General features: G+C 42.3%; 1 protein-coding gene across 3 annotated transcripts in view; it reads right to left on the bottom strand.

Annotated features, from left to right (window-relative positions):
• Nucleotides 1-20,649, bottom strand: part of IL16 (interleukin 16) — a 208,973-nt gene that overhangs the window by 23,834 nt on the left and 164,490 nt on the right. For all 3 annotated transcript variants that reach the window (XM_077472002.1, XM_077472003.1, XM_077472004.1), the window contains 3 exons: nt 8,639-9,701; nt 5,758-5,947; nt 138-239 (listed from right to left, as the gene is read on the bottom strand). In XM_077472002.1, the coding sequence (XP_077328128.1) occupies nt 138-239; nt 5,758-5,947; nt 8,639-9,701 (1,355 nt within the window). The remainder of the gene's footprint in view (nt 1-137; nt 240-5,757; nt 5,948-8,638; nt 9,702-20,649) is intronic.

Raw genomic sequence — 20,649 nt, 5'->3', positions numbered from 1 at the left:
TTGTACCCCCACTTTGCACTCCTGGCACCACCCTGCAGACCACTGCAGACCACCACCATACGAATACTATTCTCAATAAAATATGCTTGTTTAAAAAATGATAGAACTGTATAGACATTATTGATTAACCTACTTACAGTTATTGCCTTGTTTTCCAGATCAAGTCCTCCAGCAAGGCTAAAGCCTAGGCCAGCATTCTCTTCCTTGTGCAGGACCACCACATGAATGTCATCAAATTCCTGGATTGGAGACATAGATAAAGCTGCTTTCATCAACAGACAGCCATTGATAAAGTTACAGAATGAAGCTTAAGTAAAAACGGAAGCAAAGTAATCTGGACTGCTACCTGCAGCAACAAACCAAGACTCACATTACCTATCCTTCACTGCGCATATATACAAGAGTTCCTTTTCTGTCCACAAAGTAGTGTCTTGTACCGTGTTAGCCTTGATCACAGCAGAACGTTTGGAGTTTAAGTGATATCCTCTACTCGCTAACTAGCATTTGGGACTCATTAGGTCCCTGCTTCAGGCTTTATATACTTTTGTATAAAGCCAGAAGAGCCTAATCTGATTATATTTTGCTTTTTTGCTTTTTTTCGCTCTCCCCTGCTTATCAACATACTAATAAATTTTTAAAAAGAAACCTTTTTTTATATTACATACCTTTTTTTTCCAGAGCCAAAGATGTAATCTTTGGGTCTCTGTGCTTCTCTATGCAACGCAGGCAGACCACAGATGGTTGGAGGGTTCAGCACAGCGGTGTACATAGTTTCCTGAAAACATCCCCCACCCTGCCTCACTACTCTTCTCAAGAGATCTCAGCTTTCTGAAAAAGCTAATTGCCTGTCTTTCTCTGGCTTCATCATCTACACCTATAATACTGCACTGGAAGAGCATACACCAAAGGCTATTAAAACAAATAATAATAATCTGCTTAGTAATTTGCCCTATGAATATGTCAATGAGGCAAAACATGAATGTTATTAGGATATTTCCTATGTTGTTGGAATTTTTTTCCATTGATTTAAAATTGAAAATACCATAGGTGGCCACTAGATGGTGATAAGTATCATACAGATTGCCTAACTTGTACCCAAATGCAGTATTATCCACTAATAGATTTGGCCACTAGATGGAGCTAAGTATCATGGACATTTCCTATGATGCTTTCCTAGAATACTTAAAGTAAAACTAAAGGCAATTGATTTTGCATAGAGTAGGGGAGTGTTATAACCCCTGCCAGTTTTTTGTTTTTTTGGCATCTGTGTTCCATTGGGGAGATTTACCTTCACTTCAGTTCCACAGCCAAAACAGGAAGTGAAAGGAAATCCCTCCAAAGTGAGAGAATTGCAGGGTGTCACCAGAACTATTGGAAGTTTACCCCTCTATCACTGTACTGGTGTCAACCCAAAATGTGGGTGTCCTTTTACTTTCACATATGATGGATCAAATAGAGAGGATGGATCTCCCTAACGGGAGCACAGAGAGCATTACAAACTTTACAAGTTCTAACCCCTCTCCACGCTATCCAAAACTAAAATAAAAACTTTTGCCTTTAGTTTCACTTTAATTACATGGAAAATACTGCTGTTGGACACTAGATGGAACTAAGTATATTAGGAATTTCCTATGGCACTTAGCACCATCAAGTGGCTAAATGCAGTATTTTTCATTTAAAATCAATGAAAAACTTTGAAACAGCATGGGAAAAAGTCTAATAACATTTGTTTTTTGCTCCATTCACTTGAAACATATGTCCATGGACTTTTTACTGACTGAATTCCTATGCATTTACTTTTTTTTTTTTTTTTATAAATCAGATTGAAGTTATAGCTCCTAATCTGCACACTTGTCCCTGGTCAAGCACTCTTAAATCGGTATGGAATGCAGACAGCTTGCATTTTTAGAAGGTAAGTTCATCAATAGCTGTCTACATATTTCCTTCTGCAAAGATTTCTTTAAAGCCCACAGTGCTTGTTTAGTGTAAATAAGGAAGAAAAATTGGTACAAAAAAGGTAACATTTTTTCATATGGACTTCCCATACATACTGTAATAAGCACCCAGCATTTACTTATGTGTGGCTTTTAGCAACTGTAACTAGTTTGGCAGTTTTTTGTTTTTTTAACAGTTGCCAGTTTTTTTTATTCTTCATTTTTGCACTTGACATGACCATGTGCTTTAAATATGACACTTTCATGTACACCATTTTTATGCAGCTTGTAAATCCACTATTATTTCCCCACAGTAATGCCTGTACACACAGTCGGACTTTCCGATGGAAAACGTGCGATCGGATCTTGTTGTCGGAAAATCCGATCGTGTGTGGGCTCCATCTGACTTTTTCCGGCGGAATTTCCGACACACAAAGTTTGAGAACTGGATCTAAAATATTGAAACAACAAAATCTGATCATTTAAATTCGAATCGTGTGTAGACAATTCCGTCGGACAAAGTGCCACGCATGCTCAGGATAAATTATGAGACGAAAGCTATTGGCTACTGCCTTCTTTATAGTCTGGTCATACGTGGTTTACGTCGTTCTGAACGATCGGATTTTCAGACAACTTTGTGCGACTGTGTGTATGCAAGAAAAGTTTTGGCCAAAATCCATCAGAAGAAATCCGGCGGATTTTGTTGTCGGAATCTCCAATCGTGTGTACAGGGCATTACACTGATTATGAACACTGGAGGTGCCCTAAAGACATTGGACATATGTTGAGCTTATCAGTCAGCTGATGCTACTTCAGGGTCAATTCACATCAGCAGCCTCTAGTGTGCGCTGTGAGAGGAGTGGTGCCGATGTGTCATAAATGAGGCATTGTACTGTTTCCTTTTTTTCTTTTCAACTTTTTATGATATTTAATTCATCTTATTTCACTGCAGCGGCTTGAGATTTACTAGACTGTGTCCCAAAACACTGTGCTGGAAAAAAGTCCAGCACAATAGTATGATCTTTATACATTGAACTCAAGAAAAATTGCTTTGTCTATAGGATAGCTCAGAAGCACCATCAAACTACATGGATTCAACCAACCATGAGGGTATCGCTGAACATGCATGATTGGCCAGACCCTGATGGTTGTTTGATGGTGTCCCTGATCAATCCCAGGCTGGACACAGTCCTTCGTCCATGGTAGACCATGTCCTTCTTCCTTTCTCACCCTGTCATGAGACTTGTCACATGAGCAAAGAGAGGAAGGAGGCGCTGTCAGTATCAATCTACCAGTACAAGGTGGAAAGGGAGAGGCAACAACTCAGCACCATGGGGACACCTGATGTAAAGAGGGACTCTATTAGGGAAACTTGATGTAAAGGGGAACTCTACTGAGGACACCTGATGTAAAGAGGGACTCTATTGGGAATGCCTTATGTAAAGGGGGACTCCACTGGGGACACCTGATGTAAAGGGGGACTCTATTGAGGACACTTGATGTAAATAGGGACTGTATTGGGGGCACCTGATGTAAAGGGGGACTGCATTGGGGAGACCTGATGTAAAGGGATACTCCACCCGGCGGGGGGGGGGGGGGGTCGTGCAATTCGCCATCTTCACCCTGATCTTTTTGCGCCCTCTCACTAAGACTGTTGTATACGGACTTCAGCTAATTGTTATACTGTGAGGAACGCAGTGTTTGCAGTACACACCGCTTGCATATACTTTTTATATTTATTGTCTATAGAGTGTTTCCCAACCTTTTTTGAGTCAGGGCAAATACAAATCTCAAGGTACCCCGTTCTAAAATGGAAAAAACGAAACTAATAGTTTTACATAACTTAGCAACATCCTCCCACATAGGACACCCAACGTAGGAGGTGATTTAATCTTCAAAAGTAAACACACCTTTGCACACTGGTACTGACTAGAATTCCATTGTTCCTTTTCAACCGAAGGTTCTCTCCCTCACTCAGCTAATGTGACCCCAGTGCTGATGGAGAGGGGGAGGGGGCAAACAAGGATGCCATGCAAGCACCCAACATCCTTCTTATCAGCCTAGGACATCACTGGTTGTTTCAACACTAGCGGCTAGAAGGTTGTAATAGTGTACAATGAAAACCCATGGATTAGGGTAACCAAAAGGCAGTCTTCATCTAACTGCTGACTTGTATACAATTTTTGGGCAATTTATAGGCATTTTTCCAAGGCGCCCGAAAACCCGAAGGCATCCTGGTTGAAAAAGGCTGATCTACTGGTTGATACTGTGTAGGACAAGGCACATCTAAATGCATAAGGTGTGCATGGGCCCTCTTTTTTACAGCCACAAGCTGAGGGCAAGGAGGTGACCAAGCTATAATGTTTAACTGTATTATAATAAGTGAGGACACCAAGCTTGCTGTCTTGTCTGGGAGAACTGTGTCTATGTAATGACTGGCTTGGCAAAATGATACATTTTTTGCCAAGTAAAAGAGCTCTTTATGTGTATTTCAAAGGTCTATTTCATACTTCCCTTGAAGTCCAGCATTAACCAATCCAAATGTGTTAACAACATGTATTTGTCACCATCTTATTACATTTGATATTTTGGGGCTCAGCTTCAAAAAGTGAGCATATAAAAGCATATATTTTCACTTGTCGGGCATCATCAATGCTGTGGTGTCCACTTTTATTTTGTCTAGAAGGATTAACCCAGGAGTTTATCCTATGCAAGCAGAGCCGGGCCAAAGTCATCCAGCGCCCAAGGTGAAGGTGCCAAACCTTGTAATGAAATGGGGGGGGGGGGGGGGTAAGGAGGGAAGTTCTGGAGGGAGTAAAAAGTGAGTAGATTGGATGTGGTATGAGGAGGAGATGTTTGAGTTTAGAGGTGCTATGAGAGGTAAGGTAGTTGGCAGAAAAGTACAGAGACCATGGAGGGAGGCGGGTGGTGATGTGACTGGAGGAGAAAAAGTCAGTTGGTATGGGGGATGGGGGAGGTTTAAAGTGGTAGGGAGTCTCTGTGACTATGAGAAGTGGTGTACTGTAATGAAAGGGGATTGAAGGGAGGCTCTTTGACCAGGGAACCCCGCCAATGTTGCCATTAGCTTCCAGCAGTACCAGTAGTAATGCCTGTTGTTGTTGTCTCACTTGCTGCAATATCACTCCCAGCACTGTGGCTATAGTGTGGGATAAGGACTCAGTGCATTTGCAGCGGTTTCATTTCTGAAGCCAGCAACACTGTAGTGCAAGGTGCCTGGACCGAGGTATACTGCCAATTTCAGAGATGTCACCACACCTCCAACAGGGAGCTTGCTAGTAGTAAACTGCAGCAACTAAATGTCACAAAGAACCCCTCCTCCCTCAATGCAGCAGAACAGTGCAAGGATTGATCGTGCAGCAGGCAGGCCTATGAGGTATAGTGACATGCTCTGTTACTTGCCCAGGCTGACCAGCACTTATTAAAATTGCAGGAGAGGTTGGTGGATTTCTTGACATCCGCTGTAAGGGGCAGGATCAACAGCTTTAGATTGGAGATGAGCAAAACTGTTATTGGGCTCATCTTGTCCTGCTGGTAAAGAGGGCACAGCACGCTAGGGTGGCATTCCACCCTCCTCACATGAAAACACTGCACCCAGAACACATACCCCTTTTGCCCTCCCCTTGTCTCAGCCCTGCATGCATGGATATATCAAGCAAAATGTAGGATTTCCAGGCAGCTCTCATTCTGAGCCACCCGCCTGCCTTATCTATATGGGCTTTTCTAGTGCCTGTCTCAATCTATACACTTTTTGAGGAAGATACGCAAAAGTTAAAAACGAAAATATTTTCAGACAATTTCAGACCTTAAGTGTTTCTTCATCTAGAGCTTGAACTTCCTCTATTAGTTGGCTCAGTTCTTGAATGGGAAGTAGAGATATGACAGACTGGCTGTTAGTGGCTGTAGATGAAGGCAGAAAGATGGACTGCTCACTGATGGTCTCTTCCTTCTCTCTATCTGGTTGGCCCGTTCCATAGCCCTTTAACTCAGAGAGGCTATAATAAAAAGAGTTACTTTATTAGAGGCTTCATACTGGAACTCCATTGTCTGCAAACCATTTAGTTAGTCTGTTTAAACAAGACAGGGGTATCCAACCTGCGGCCCACAGAAAACTGTAAACTTACTTAAAAATGTAGACGTTTTTTGTAAAATTTTGTTTACACTTATACTTTTATACGTTTTATCTTCCCCCCAAAAAAATATCCCGCTGTTGACAATCACGCCTTATTCATATCATCAGTTTTCGGTACCATCTATATTTGTGAGAAACTACTTTCAAGGATGAAACGTACAAAGGGCAAAATTAGAACCAAAATATCTGATGAGTGACTTGAGAATTCATTGAGAATTGCTACTCCATCCATCCAACCAGATATTGATGCGTTCGTTTATAAAAAACAGCATCAAATATCGCACTAGTTTTGTCGCCCTCTTTTACTTTTATAATAAAAAAATGACAAAAAAAATAAGTTTTATTACTCAGATAAGTACATTATCTTTATCAGCGATCGTTAAAGTGATATTAAAGTCTTCTTTGTTTTTTTGTGTAAAAATAACAAACATGTTATACTTACCTGCTCCGTGTGATGGTTTTGCACAGAACATCCCCGATCCTCCTCTTCTCGGGTCCCTTGCTGGTATTATTTGCCCCTCACTCCTGCAGAAGGTCCCCACAGCAAGAAGCTTGATATGGGGGCACTTGAGCAGAGCTGCTGCTCTGTGTGTCCATTCAGACACGGAGATGCAGCTCGGCCCCGCCCCCTCTCTCTGGTTTACTGACTTTGATTGACAGCAGCAGGCCCCAATGACGCCTGCTGCTCTCTCAGCCAATGAGGGAGAGTCCCCGCACAGCCGAGGTCCTTGTGCAACATCGCTGGATGGAGATGGGGCTCAGGTAAGTAGGGGGGGTGCTGCACATGGAAGGTTTTTTATCTTTCATAGAATACATTAAGATAAAAAAACATCTGCCTTTAGAACCTCTTTAACTTGTGATCTGCTGTACTTTTTTTTGCTCATCGGCTATCCTTATTGTTGGTGTAATTTATGTGTGGCCTGAGACAATTCCTCTTTTTCCAATGTGGCCCAGAAAGTTCAAAAGGTTGGACACCCCTGAAATAAGGCATGGCAAATTGTCATTCACTGAATATTTTGTACTCAAAGTAACTAAGAGTTCTAATCTGAATTAAAAATGGATTTAATTAAAAGTATATTTAAAAGCACGAAAGGGTGAGATTCTCTCACGCTATTTTTTCAGCGTTCTGTCCCCCAAATGACAAAGCACATGTAGTACTTTGTCCAGTGTTCCTACATGCTTTGCATGCCCAACTATGAGGTTAGACAGAGTGCCACTCATGGCCATAGGACAAGTAGAATGGCTGCTTGATAATTGGTGCTTGTCTTGGCTCCAAGCACTTACCTGAAACAAGCAGTGGCAAGAAAAAAGCAGGTGAATGGGAGGCTAACACACCCTACCCCATCCTTCTGCATTCGTCTTGGCCAAGCCATCTAGCTTCTCCAACTCACCCCCAACTGATTAAATTGTTTAAACAGTGTCTAACAATACACATATTAACTGCAGTGAAGCAGCTTATACAAATGCAATAGAAGTAATCTAACATTCCCTCTAATATGGAGGGCTAGTTGAAGGCATTGCTACATAGCCAAAGAGCAAATACAGCAATTTCAAAATGTTTGTAGGATTTTTTTTGCAGTGCAGAGACATGTTTCTCAACGTTTGTTTGGTCAAGGCTCCCTTTAAAATTATGAAAAATCTCGAGGCACCCCATTCTAAAATGTGAAAAACAAAACCAACAGTTTTACATAACACAGCAACATCCACACACGGGATACTCAATTTTACAGGTTACGTATTCTTCCAAAGCAAATACACCTTTGCACACTGGTACTGACTTGTACCCCAATGTTTCTCCTCTCACTCAGTTTCCCTCTATCTCTCATCTAATGTGACCCCATTACTGACAGAGAGGGGCAGGGAAGGGGTAAACAAGGATGCTGTGCAGGTATTTGATGCCCTCCTTATTATCTTATGATATCACTGGTTGTTAGGATGCTGGTGGCTGGAAGGCTGTAATGGTGCACAATGAAAACCTAGAGCTTTGTCTAACTAAAAGTCAGGCTTGATCCACCCACTGACTTGTATACAGTTTTTAGGCTTTTGCCAAGGCACCCCTGAAGAAGCCTGAAGGCACCCTGGTTGAAAAAGGATGGTGTACTGTAGAGTATCAAAACTTGAAGAATTATGAAGAACCAAGGCTCCTTCTTCCTTGTCCATCTCCTTCCCAGTTTGTGTTAAATGGAGTAAACTCCTCCTGTTGCCAACGTATACTTCATGTGTACCCCCTGGTCAACCTTATCTGTTTTTCTCTGATTATTAATATCTCAAAATGTAACTTTAAGTACTTTACATCTTTGCAGAACCTCCATTTGTAATATGTACAATAGCTATACAAGCACATATCGAAAGTATTTGCTACATAAAATAATTATTCTGTTGACTAATTTTCTTTTACTAAAGGGAAACCTTATTGATGTTCTTTTACAGCTGTAGTACCTTCTGTATTGTATTATATAATACATTATCTTTTGTAAATAATAGAAAATCCCATATTTATGACACTTCTTTATGCTTTCTCACTTTTTTAAAAATCATTTAAATATTGTCTTACTTTACAGAGAATCCAGTGTCCAGCAGGTGGTTTTCAGTGAAGGAGCTGCAAGGGCTTTCCTCTGTTGCAGTGGTCTCAGTCTGCTGCCATAGGTCTTTGCTTTGCGGAAGTGGAGACTGAGGAAAAGCCAGAAAGGATTTCATCAGAGCAGAGGACACTTGGTTGCTAATAGAGTATATTTTGCTGCAGTTTTCACTTTTCTTTGTAGTATCAGTTGATATATTGGAGGAAAGTGGGTAGCTCCTTGATCTTTGGCTTGGAGTCTTGTATGGCAGGGGCTCAGTGAACTCTGTATATGAAGAGCAGAGCTGTGACTCATTACTGGTACTGCTGCTTCTTCTAGCATTTAATACATTAATCTTTGGTGGAGAGCAAGAAACTCTGACTTCTGTATTGTCCACAGGTTCTGGAGATACCATTTGAGGTTCAATTACTTTTTCAACTTTACTTTCAACTGAGTTCACTGAGACCTTGTTGAAAGACACAGTAACACATTCTACTTCAATTTCCTTTTGAACTGTTTTTTCATGTTGCACTGGAGACTGAGAGCAAGGCCTATTGTTCACTTTTGTTACTGGTTGTTGGCTACTAAAAGTTTCAAATGAACTTATTCTCTGCTTTATTGATGATGTTCGGGTTGAAACCTGTGGTCTAGAAATGTAACTGGGTTCTTTGGGTTTATCAGAACCACTATGGTCCCAGGAGCGATTTACATTGTTGGTTCCTTTTAAACTCTGACGAAACCAGGTTGGCTTGGGTGCCACAGGAGGACCTTTTTTCAGGATCGTTATATCTTCACTCTCCCCTGTCTGAGAATTGCATTCACCACCATAAGTTTGCTGGTGTCTTTGTTCTGTTTGTGTAGAGGAGGAGCTATCTTCCCCTGTGCTTATATTTCCATCCATGTCCATAAGGTTATGGTCTTCAGTTATGATGGGGCTGAACAAGTTTTTAATACAATCAGAAATTCTAACCCACGGGTCTTCAGCAGTTGTATCAAAGCTGTAGTCAACGTGTGCCTGTCTTCTTAACAATGGCTTGTGATGGGACGCAACAGAATTTCCTATGGAACATGAGAAACAGTTGTTTCAGAACTACATTTTTGGTCACAGACTCTTGAGGACCAATATAGTACATCAGTGCATTAAAGTAAACTTGGTCTGGCCTAAAAAATTGTAACACAAAAGTGAAGACATCAAGTATCTAGGCTAGGCAAACTGATCCTCGTAGTTCCCCTTGGAATTCTTGGTTCAGACTGTGTGCCATGTTCTGCCAATACAATTCATATCTGATATTCAACTTCTTAGCTCCTGAACTGTAAATGTACCCTCTAGGATTTGAAAGCTGAATGTCAAGTAGTGGAGTTTACTGGCATACAGAGTGCAAGACTTAATCTTGACTTTGAGAGACCATGTGTACAGCCTGGACCTAGGGTCAAAGGGGCTACACCAGAAAAGCTTTTGCCTGCAGCTCTCCCTGTCCTCATGCCCCCATACCCCCCCTAAAATACTTACCTGAGCCTGCCCGATCTCTATCCAGAAATGTGCTTGACAGCAGCAGCTCTTTCTACTCTCTTTCATCTCATTGGATAGAAAGGTAGCAGTGGGAGCCATTGGCTTCTGATGCTGTCAATCACAGTTAGTAAATGGGGGGTAGGGCTGTGCTTTGCTCTATGTATCAATGAACACACAGAGTCAGCATGGGAGCAAGTAGAGCACACACATAGGCTTACTATGGGGTAACACGGCCGGGGGGCAGGAGAGCTGGTGCAGGACCCCAGAAGAGGAAGATTGGGGGTTGCTCCGTCCAAGCAATTGCATAAAGCAGGTAAGTATGACATGTTTATTTTTAAAAAAATAAAATTTTTGCCTATATAATCACTTTACCTGAAGGCTGACATAAGTACTTGGTGCTAATACTTAGGTACTTTTGTATTCTATGTCCAGCTTACTTTAAACGAAGATTTTTTTCCTTACAAGTTTTTATATACAGTAGTTCCCACAATTGATGTAATGCTTTACATATTTTGTGCATTCACATCATTCCCTGCTCTCCAGAAGCTTACAATCTAATATCCCTGTCTCACATGCATACATAGACTTATTGGGGCCAGTTTAAACAGGACTTAATCATGTCTTTGGATTGTGGGAGGAAACCCATGCCAGCACAGGCAGAACATGCAGCTTGTGTTGTGGTTGTGATTCAAAATGATTACACTATCGCTGTAATGCAAAGTTACTAACCACTAAGCTACTTTGTTGTCCACCAGAGAAGCAGTGTGAGGTTTTCAATCTTTGTCACTGTGCAAACTTGTGTTCCTGTCCAGCTGTTATTGCTTTTTATTCTGACTTTGTATCAGTTGATGTCTACTTCTAGGCAAGTGCAGTTAACATGCCTTCCAGTAGGTGGCTCTTTTCCCATTATGACATGGTAAAGGGAAGATCATGAGCAAGTTCTAGCTTTCCTTTTAGAAAATGCTCTCCTGTAGTGATGCCATAGGTGGATATACATATATATATATATATATATATATATATATATATATATACCAGCTGTGGGTGGGGCTCAGTAGTTCAGGGTATATGAGCAAGATATCCCTGGTGTGTCAAGATGGAGCCCTGAGCTTCAGCTGCCATTGTCAAGGCTGACCTCTCAGGGGGAGTGGTATAGAACATATGAGAGCCAACTGGAGTCACCTTGTCTACCCCTGACCTTCTTCTGCAGGTCTTATAGATTGGTGCGTATGGCCTCAGGGCCTGTGCAAGAGTCATTTAATGTGTGTGGGAACAGACAACATAGGAGCAGATAACATTGGAGAGTGTGCATGGCTGGGCTGGAATAGAAGGAGGACATTGTAACAGTAGAAGTATGTACAGGAGAGACTATGCAACCCCTGACCCTCAGCTGGGTCCTGTGGCTTGGTGTACGGTGGCCTTGGGCACAATGATTTGCATACTAATGAGGAATTGCTTCATCTCCGTGTTACTTCCTAGAAGAGGGGTAAAGGGAAGATGGCTAACCTTGATAAATAGTGTTCTGCAATGATGATAATCCACTGTCAAGATGTCGCTTTTATATTGCTGCTGTTCTGCACATAAGACTCAGTGATTCTGTGAAGATATGATGCTGTGCTGGAGTTATACAGTATATGAGACATGTTGCAGTAAAGTGTTGAAATGGCACCTGTGTGTGGACATTCCTTTATTTGACAATGGGCCTCTGGCTGGGGATGTCCTGAGGGGGCCTATGGCCGGGAGAAACGTGTCCAAGATGGTAGACCCAAAGACAGGTATGTGGTGGCTCTATCCAAGATGACGCAGAGTGGGACCTTGGGATGGCATGGCACCTATTGCTGTCCAATCCAGGGCCCCTACATACTCATTGCCACAAAACTAGAATCACTTTACAGTTGTTGCGCCAGTCTACCGCCCGCGACCTAATCTATAAGTGGTGAAAAGATGGCTCCATCATATTGGAACTGTACCTTACTCCCTAAAGCAATAACTCAAAGAACTAATGAGTGCACAAACTATAGTCACTTGTGAACTGTTCAGTGGTCTGCCTTCAGGTATGTGGTTGGAAAAGGTGACAAGTGACATTAACACCCTAAAAATTAGGAAAGCGTCTACAGAGATTGTGGACAGGTTAACCTTTGTCAAAATGAGTCAATGCTGGCTAAGTTTACATTTTCAGACTATGCTCTTGGTTTTTCCTGAAATATTCTCAGATCGAATACAGGACCACATCTTTTGAAGCTTCAGACTAATGGCATAAAGCATAAATTATATTTGGGGACCAAGAGTCGAATTATTAGTCTAATATTATGGGTTTCAGTTTGAGAAAGTCAAGCACCACTAAGCAGATGTAGAGGAAATTCATTTCCCCTTTTCTGTGTAAAGGCAATAGCATGAAGTAACCGTAAGATTAGAAATCTAAGACTATACTAGTAGTGCAAATTCCTTGTAAAGAACAAAAACTGTCACCCACATAATGATATAGAGACAAAGGGGGGTGATAGTTATATGGGGTTCGCCCAAAAATTATTTTTATCCCCTGAATCCTGTGAAACCTGACGGGTATCGATCGTCAAATCAGTCTTATAGGTAAAATGATTTGAGCTGTGAGTCACAATTTGACATCTTATACTTTTGGGGACTCCAGCACAGGCATGTACTGGCCATAGGGACTATAGGGAGTTTCCCGGTGGGCCGATGGCTCAGTGGGCCAGTTTCAGTGATAGCCAGTGGCATCGCTGGGGGGGGACTTTTGGGGCTATAGCCCCGAATCTGGGGCCCATAGCCCCGAGTCAGTCCAGGAGTCCCCAACCACAGGGTCCCAGCCCACTACCTGCCCTCTTTCTGGTGACCCTGATGTAAGGAGGGGCTCTCTGGGGACCCTGATGTAAGCCGGAGGCTCTCTGGGGAACCTGATGTAAGAGAGAGGCTCTCTGTGGACCCGGATGTAAGGGGGGGCTCTCTAGGGACCCTGATGTAAGGCGGATGATCTCTGGGGACTCTGATGTAAGAGGGGCTCTCTGGGGACCCTGATGTAAAGGGAAGGCTATATGGGGACCCTGATGTAAGGGGAGGCTCTCTGGGGACGCTGATGTAAGTGGGTGGCTCTCTGGGGACCCAGATGTAAGGGGGGCTCTCTAGGGGCTTTTTTGCCCAATTGCGTATAGTTTATATACTGTTTTTTTGCGTGTTTGCAAAATTAAAGTGGGCCGGTCTGGATGAAGTCCAGGGCCAAATTTTTGTCCCAGTCCAGCCCTGCTCCAGCAGCGATATCTTCTCACTATGATATCTAGTTCATTTGGCACAAAGATTGAAGTGTTGGAATTGTAATTGATTTCATATTATGTTGAATGGAGCATGAAAGTGGGAACACTTCAAGGTGGACAGGAACACCCAAAACTCCAAACTGAGTAACTACTGAGCTTGGCTCTCCAGTTAGGACTAATTTCCAATGGCCTAAACAGTTCTGCAAGGTCTGGGAGCTAAGATACAAAGTTATAACCACTAGAATCATGGAAAGATTTAATAAACATATGGGTTTACCAGCATCTTTCAAAAACTAAAATATATTTCAGTGGCCTTTTTTTCTTTTTTTTTTTTAATTTATAGAATCATAATGTATTGAAGCCAAGAAAAAGAACCAAACAAGCAGTGGCATATTTATACATGATTCCTAGCTGTAAAATTAGTAAAAATTTAGAAAAACGTATTTTCTAATTGGTTGTTCCAATGTGTAAAACCCTCCTTTATACCAAGCATTGAGTTCAATTAGCTAACTGCACATTATAAAGTGCACTGAAATATTTTAAAAACACATTTTAAGCTAAATTATATGAGCTCTCATAGGCTGGCCACAGATATTAAAGAATCTTTTCATGCTTTTTTGTTGCACAAGCATTTTTGTTTTGGGTAAATGATGAACAAGCTGTGTGTAGACCGGAAAAAAAAACACTGTCTAAAGCCCCGTACACACAGGCCGAATGTTGGGAGACACTCAACCTTGTGCATGCCACCCTGTCTAACAGAGGGCAAGCTGCTTGGCCAGCTTCTGTCAGATGAGCATGCTGGAAAACCAGCAGCCAACTGACTCCCAATCAGCCAACTGACTCCTGATCAGCCAATGATGGAGAGCGCTGATCTGAGTGTTCTGGCGAGAGGGGGGGGGGGCGACCCCCCTGTCAGAACACAACAGCTCAGCAGGAGAGATCACTATACTAACTTCCCATAGTTAGTACAGAGGCTCTGAAATTACACTTATGCCGCGTACACGCGGTCGTATTTTGCGATGGGAAATGTTCGATGGGAGCTTGTTGTAGGCTCCATCGGACATTTTCCATTGGAATTTCCAAAAACCAAAATTTGAGAACTGGATCTCAAATTTTCCAACAACAAAATCTGTTGTCGGAAATTCCGATCGTGTGTACATAATTCCGATGCAAAAAGTTCCACGCATGCTCGGAATCAAGCAGAAGAGCCTTACTGGCTATATGAACTGCAATTTTCTTGGCTCATCATACGTCACCACGTTCTTGACTTTTCGAAATTTCAACAATGTTTAGCTAGGTGGACCATATCAAGTAACATCTATATGAATGGCAGGGTCCAAGGTTTACCCAGCAGAACATTGCCCAAAGCCTCCGCCGGCTTGCCTCCTTCCCATTCTGCATCCTGGTGCCATCTCTTCCCCAGGCAAGTGACACACACACACACCTGGGCATCCACAAGATGTAAAAAAAATGTGATTTATCAGACCAGGCCACATTCTTCCATTGCTCTGTGGTCCAGTTCTGATGCTCACATGCCCATTGTAGGTGCTTTTGGCTGTGGACACGGGTCAGCAAGGCCACTCTAACCAGTCTGCAACTATGCTGCCCCATACACAACAAACTGTGATGCCCATTTTTTTGCTTTCAACACATCAACTTCAGGGAGAAATATGTTGACCTTTTGCTTAATATATCCACCAACTTTCAGATGCCATTGTTATGAGATAATCAATGTTATTCACTTAACCTGTTAGTGGTCATAACGTAATGGCTGATTGGCTGATTGGTGTATATTCTATGGATGATGTCACCACTCAGAATTGATGCTCTCCATCCCTTTCTTTCTTTGTTTTTTCTCAATATTGTCTTATTATATTATGAAATTAATTTTAAACTGTGGAACTATAACATTAGGATTTAGATGGAAACAGAGAATAAATTGTTTCTTTTTTTACTGATGTTCATTTGATAAATATTTTGTTAATCTGGAGAAAAAAATATATTTTTCAAACAAAAATTGAATAAATACAAAAAACGTAAAGAACAAGTTAACCACTTGCCGACCACTGCATGCCAATATACGTCGGCACAATGGCAGTGGTGGGCACATCGCGTATACAGTGTATACAGTGTGACCGTGTCTGTGGGTCCCATGGACTCGATGTCCACCTGTGTCCCGCAATTGAATCACGGAGCCGCAGAATGGGGAGATGCCTATGTAAACAAGACCTTTCCCCGTTCTGCCTAGTGACATGACAGAGATCTACTGCTCCCTGTCATTGGGAGCAGTGATCACTGTCATGTCAGTGGTAGCCCCCCCCCCCCACAGTTAGAATCACTCCCTAGGACACACTTAACCCCTTGATCACCCCCTAGTGTTTAACCCCTTCCCTGCCAATGTCATTTACACAGTAATCAGTGCATTTTTATAGCACTGATCGCTGTATAAATGACAATGGTCCCAAAATAGTGTCAAAAGTGTCCGATGTGTCCGCCATAATGTCTACGATAGAAAAGTCACGATAAAAATTGCAGATCGAAAGAAAATGTATGATAAAAATGCCATAAAACGATCCCCTATTTTGTAGACGCTATAACGTTTGCGCAAACCAATCAATATACGCTTATTAGGATTTTTTTAACAAAAATATGTAGAAGAATACATATTGGCCTAAACTGAGGAAAAAAAACATTTGTTTATATATTTTTGGGGGATATTTACTATAGCAAAAAGTAAAAAATATTGCTTTTTCTTAAAAATTGTCCCTCTTTTTTTGTTTATAGTGCAAAAAATAAAAACCGCAGAGGTGATCAAATACTACCAAAAGAAAGCTCCATTTGTGATAAAAAAAGGAGGTCAAATTGTTTTGGTGTAACATCGCACGACCATGCAATTGTCACTTAAAGCGAAGCAGTGCCGAATGGCAAAATGTGCTCTGGTCAGGAAGGGGGTAAAATCTCCCGGGGCTGAAGAGGTTAAAGTGTCTGTAAAGGCAGATGGTATTTTACCCTAATGCATTCTCTGCATTAAAGGACTTGTAAAGGCAGAAGGTTTTCTATCCTAATGCATTCTATGCATTAAGATAAAAAAAAAATGTTTGTGCGTAATAGGCCCCCCGGCACCCCTTAATATTTACCCGGAGCCCCTTCTCTATCCAGCTATGTTCACGATTCCCTCAGCCATCTGGGACTCTCCTCCTGATTGGCTGGGTCCCAGCCGTGGTGCCATTGGCTCAGGCTGAGGCTGAGTCAGTTAGCCAATCAGGGGAGAGAGGGGGCCGGGCCAGGTTGGGGCTCTGTGTCTGAATGGACACAGGGAGCTCTGACTCGGCTCGGGTGCCCCCATAGCAAGCTGCTGTTCTATGGGGGCACTAGTCAGAAGAGAGGGGCCAGGAAGCACCGAAGAGGGCCCAGAGAAGAGGAAGATCCAAGCTGCTCTATGCAAATCTACTGCAACAAAGCAGGTAAGTATAACATGTTGGTTGTTTTTTTTTTTTTTTTTTAAAGCGAGACTGTTTTTTGTTTAAAGCGAGACTGTTCAGCTCCCCCCACCCCGGGCCCCCTAAATACTTACCTGAGCCCAATCTTTTTCTAGTGTCTCTCTCAAATCTCTCTCTCCTCACTGGACATAGAGCCAGCAATGGGAGCCATTGGTAATTGTCATTCATAGCCTGTAAAGAGAAAGCAGGGGGTGGCACCGAACCATGCTGTGTGTGTCATTGGACACAAAGTGCAGCTCAGGATGGCACCAGGACAAGAGCCCCCATAGCAAGCTGTTTGCTATGGGAGCACTCAGAAGGGGGCAGGAACGCTGGCAGGGGACCCCAGAAGAGAAGGATTGGGGCTGCTTGTACAAAACCATTACACAGAGCAGGTAAGTATGACATGTTTGTTATTAAAAAAAAATAAAAAAAATTTACAATCACTTTAAAAATAGCTACTCCATTGCAGATATGCTCAAAGAGAAGCTACCCACAGCAATTAATAACATTATACCTTTCATTTTTACAACAGTAAGAATAATGAAAGATAGATCGTTACTATGGGGTTGATTTACTAAAACTGGAGAGTGCAAAATCTGGAGCAGCTGTGCATGGTAGCCAATCAGCTTCTAACTTCAGCTTGTGTAGCCTCCCTGACAGTATGATCATGTCAGATTTTTGCATCTCAAAGCGGTACATTGTTTTGCATAGAAATTTGGTGTTTTATATTGTAGGCCTGTAATTCTTAGTAATAACTCACTTAAATCTGCCCAAACAAGAGTCTAGTAGACATCCCTGGTATGATAAAATTTGAAACACGAAATCATAAATTATAATACAATAAATTACTATAAATAATTATAAATAATAATAAAATAAATTTCCCCATGATTCACTATCACTCAATTCTGCAAGTGTTCTAATTTACTATTGTTTTCTAGGTGGTCTAAAACCACTTTTGATGTAAAGGGACACTTTTTGGTTGCCATGGACAATCTCAAGTTTCCAGACAGAAAGGACAGTATATATTATTATTATTATTATTATACAGGATTTACCGTATATAGCGCCAACAGTTTGCGCAGCACTTAACAAAATGAAGGCAGACATTACAGTTAGAATTTGATACAAGAGGAATCAGAGGGCCCTGCTCGTTAGAGCTTACAATCTAAAAAGGAAGGGCCAATTGATACAAAAGGTAATAGCTGTGGGGCATGAGCTGATGGAGGAAGTAAAACAGTGTTAGTTAGAAGCAGGATAGGCTTCTTTAGCCACTTCCCGACTGGCGCACGGCGATGTACGTCGGCAGAATGGCACGGGCAGGCAAATTGGCGTACAGGTATGTCCATTTGAAATTGCCGCCCTGCCATCGCGTGCGCGCCACCGGCAGCGCGCGCACGTGCCGGTCAGGACCCCCATGAGTCCAGTTGCGGGTCCCATGGACTCGATCGCCATGGGGATACCCACGATCGTCTCACGGGGAGGCTGAATGGGAGATGCCGATGTAAACAGCATCTCCCCGTTCTGCCTAGCAACAAGTGACGCTGATCTCTGCTTGGAGCAGAGATCAGTGTTCACTAACACACAGCCCAACTCCCCACAGTTAGTAAAAAACCCCTAGGACAAACTTAACCCCTACACTGCCACCCACTGGTTAACCCCTTCACTGCCAGTGTCATTTACACAGGAATCAGTGCATTTGTATAGCACTGATTGCTGTATAAATGACAATGGTCCCAAAAATGTGTGAAAAATGTCCGATGTGTCCGCCTAATGTTGCAGTCACAATAAAAAATCGCTGATCGCCGCCAATACTAGTAAAAAATAAATGATTAATAAAAATGCCATAAAACTATCCCCTATTTTGTAAACGTTATACATTTTGTGCAAACCAATCAATTATCGCTTATTGCGATTTTGTTACCAAAAATAGGTAGAAGAATACGTATCGGCCTAAACTGAGGAAAAAATATGTTTTTTTTATATATTTTTGGGGGATATTTATTATAGCAAAAAGTAAAAAATAATGCGTTTTTTTGTCGCTCTATTTTTGTTTATAGCGAAAATAAATAAAACGCAGGGGTGATCAAATACCACCAAAAGAAAGCTCTATTTGTGGGAAAAAAGGACATCAATTTTGTTTGGGGGCCACGTTGCACAACCGCGCAATTATCAGTTAAAGCGACGCAGTGCAGAATCGCAAAAAGAAGTCTGGTCTTAAGCCAGCAAAATGGTCCGGTCTGAAAGTGGTTAAGGAGAAGGCTTTTCATTGATCGTCTAAAGATGGATAGATTAGGGGACTTGGGGTAGGGAGTTGCAAAGGATGGGAGAAGCTCTGGAGAAATCCTGGAGGCGAGCATGGGAGAAGGTGACAAGGGAGCTATAGACGGAGGTCTTGGGAGGACCGAAGAGAGTGGCTTGGTTGGTATTTTGGGACTAGGTTAGTGATGTAGCTGGGGGCAGAGTTATAGATGACTTTGTAAATTATTGTTAGTACATGGAATTTTATTCGTTGGGTGAGTGGAAGCCAGTGGAGGTATTGGCAGAGAAGGGTCGAGGACACTAAATGGTTGGTAAGGTGGATGAATCTTGCAGCAGCATTCATTATGGACTGATAGTCTATGTAAAGGTAATCCAATGAGGAGGGAGTTGCAGTAGTCGAGGCGAGAGATAACCAGGAGTGAATTAGAAGCTTGATGTTATCATTAGTTAAAAAGGGGCGTATTCTGGAAATGTTGCGGAAGCTAAGGTGGCATGATTTGGGCAGGGATTGGATGTGGGCTTGAAAAGACAGTTCAGAGTCTAAGGTTACCCCTTGCACCCTGGCATGTGGGGACAGACTGATAGATGTGCAAATGATCTTGACAGAGAAGTCAGGGGAAGGGGCACGTGGGGGGAGGAAATATTAAGAGCTCGGTTTTAGATAGATTCAGTTTGAGGAAGTGGTTTGACATTCAGGCTCATTTATCTGTTAGTAGATCAGTGATGCATGAGAAGACTGATGGGGTGAGCTGAGGGCCAGAGATATAGATTTGGGTGTCATCAGCATATAAATGGTAATGGAAGCCATGGGAGGTTATCACCTGAGCCAGGAAGGATGTGTAGATTGAGAATAGTAGAGGCCCAAGCACAGAACCTTGGGGGACCCCAATGGTAAGAGGAGTTGGAGAGGAGGAAGTGCAGTTGTAAGTGACACTGAAGGTGTTATGAGATAGGTAAGATTCAAACCAATGGAGAGTGCAGCCATGGAGACCAAGCACATTGAGTTTTTTTGAGGAGAAGGGGGTGGTCAACAGTATCAAAGGCAGCAGAAAGGTCCAAGAGTTATGCCCTGTACACATGGTCGGAAAATCCGACGGAAAAGGTCCGATCGGGTTATATTGTTGGAAAATCTGATCGTGTGTGGGCTCTATCGGACTTTTTCCGTCGGAATTTGAGAGCAGGATCTAAAATTTTCAGTCAAAAAGATCCGATCTGACTTTTTCTGATCGTTTGTAGAGAATTCCGACGGACAAAGTGCCATGCATGCTCAGATTAAATTACGAGACCAAAGCTATTGGTTACTAGCCTCTACGTAGTCCTGTCATACACAACAAACATCACCTTATTACGAACGATCGCATTTTCCAACAACTTTGTCCGACCGTGTGTATGCAACACCAGTTTAGACTAAAATCCATCAGAAGAAATCAGACGGATTTTGTGGTCGGAATGTCCGACTGTGTGTACAAGGCATAAAAGTACGAAAT

Source organism: Lithobates pipiens, unplaced genomic scaffold (genome assembly GCF_037356315.1).
Source record: "Lithobates pipiens isolate NorthernLeopardFrog02 unplaced genomic scaffold, aLitPip1_a1.2 Scaffold_8, whole genome shotgun sequence".
NCBI lineage: Eukaryota > Metazoa > Chordata > Amphibia > Anura > Ranidae > Lithobates > Lithobates pipiens.
Note: the sequence above shows the minus strand (reverse complement) of the source record. Positions and strands in the feature narration are given on the sequence as shown.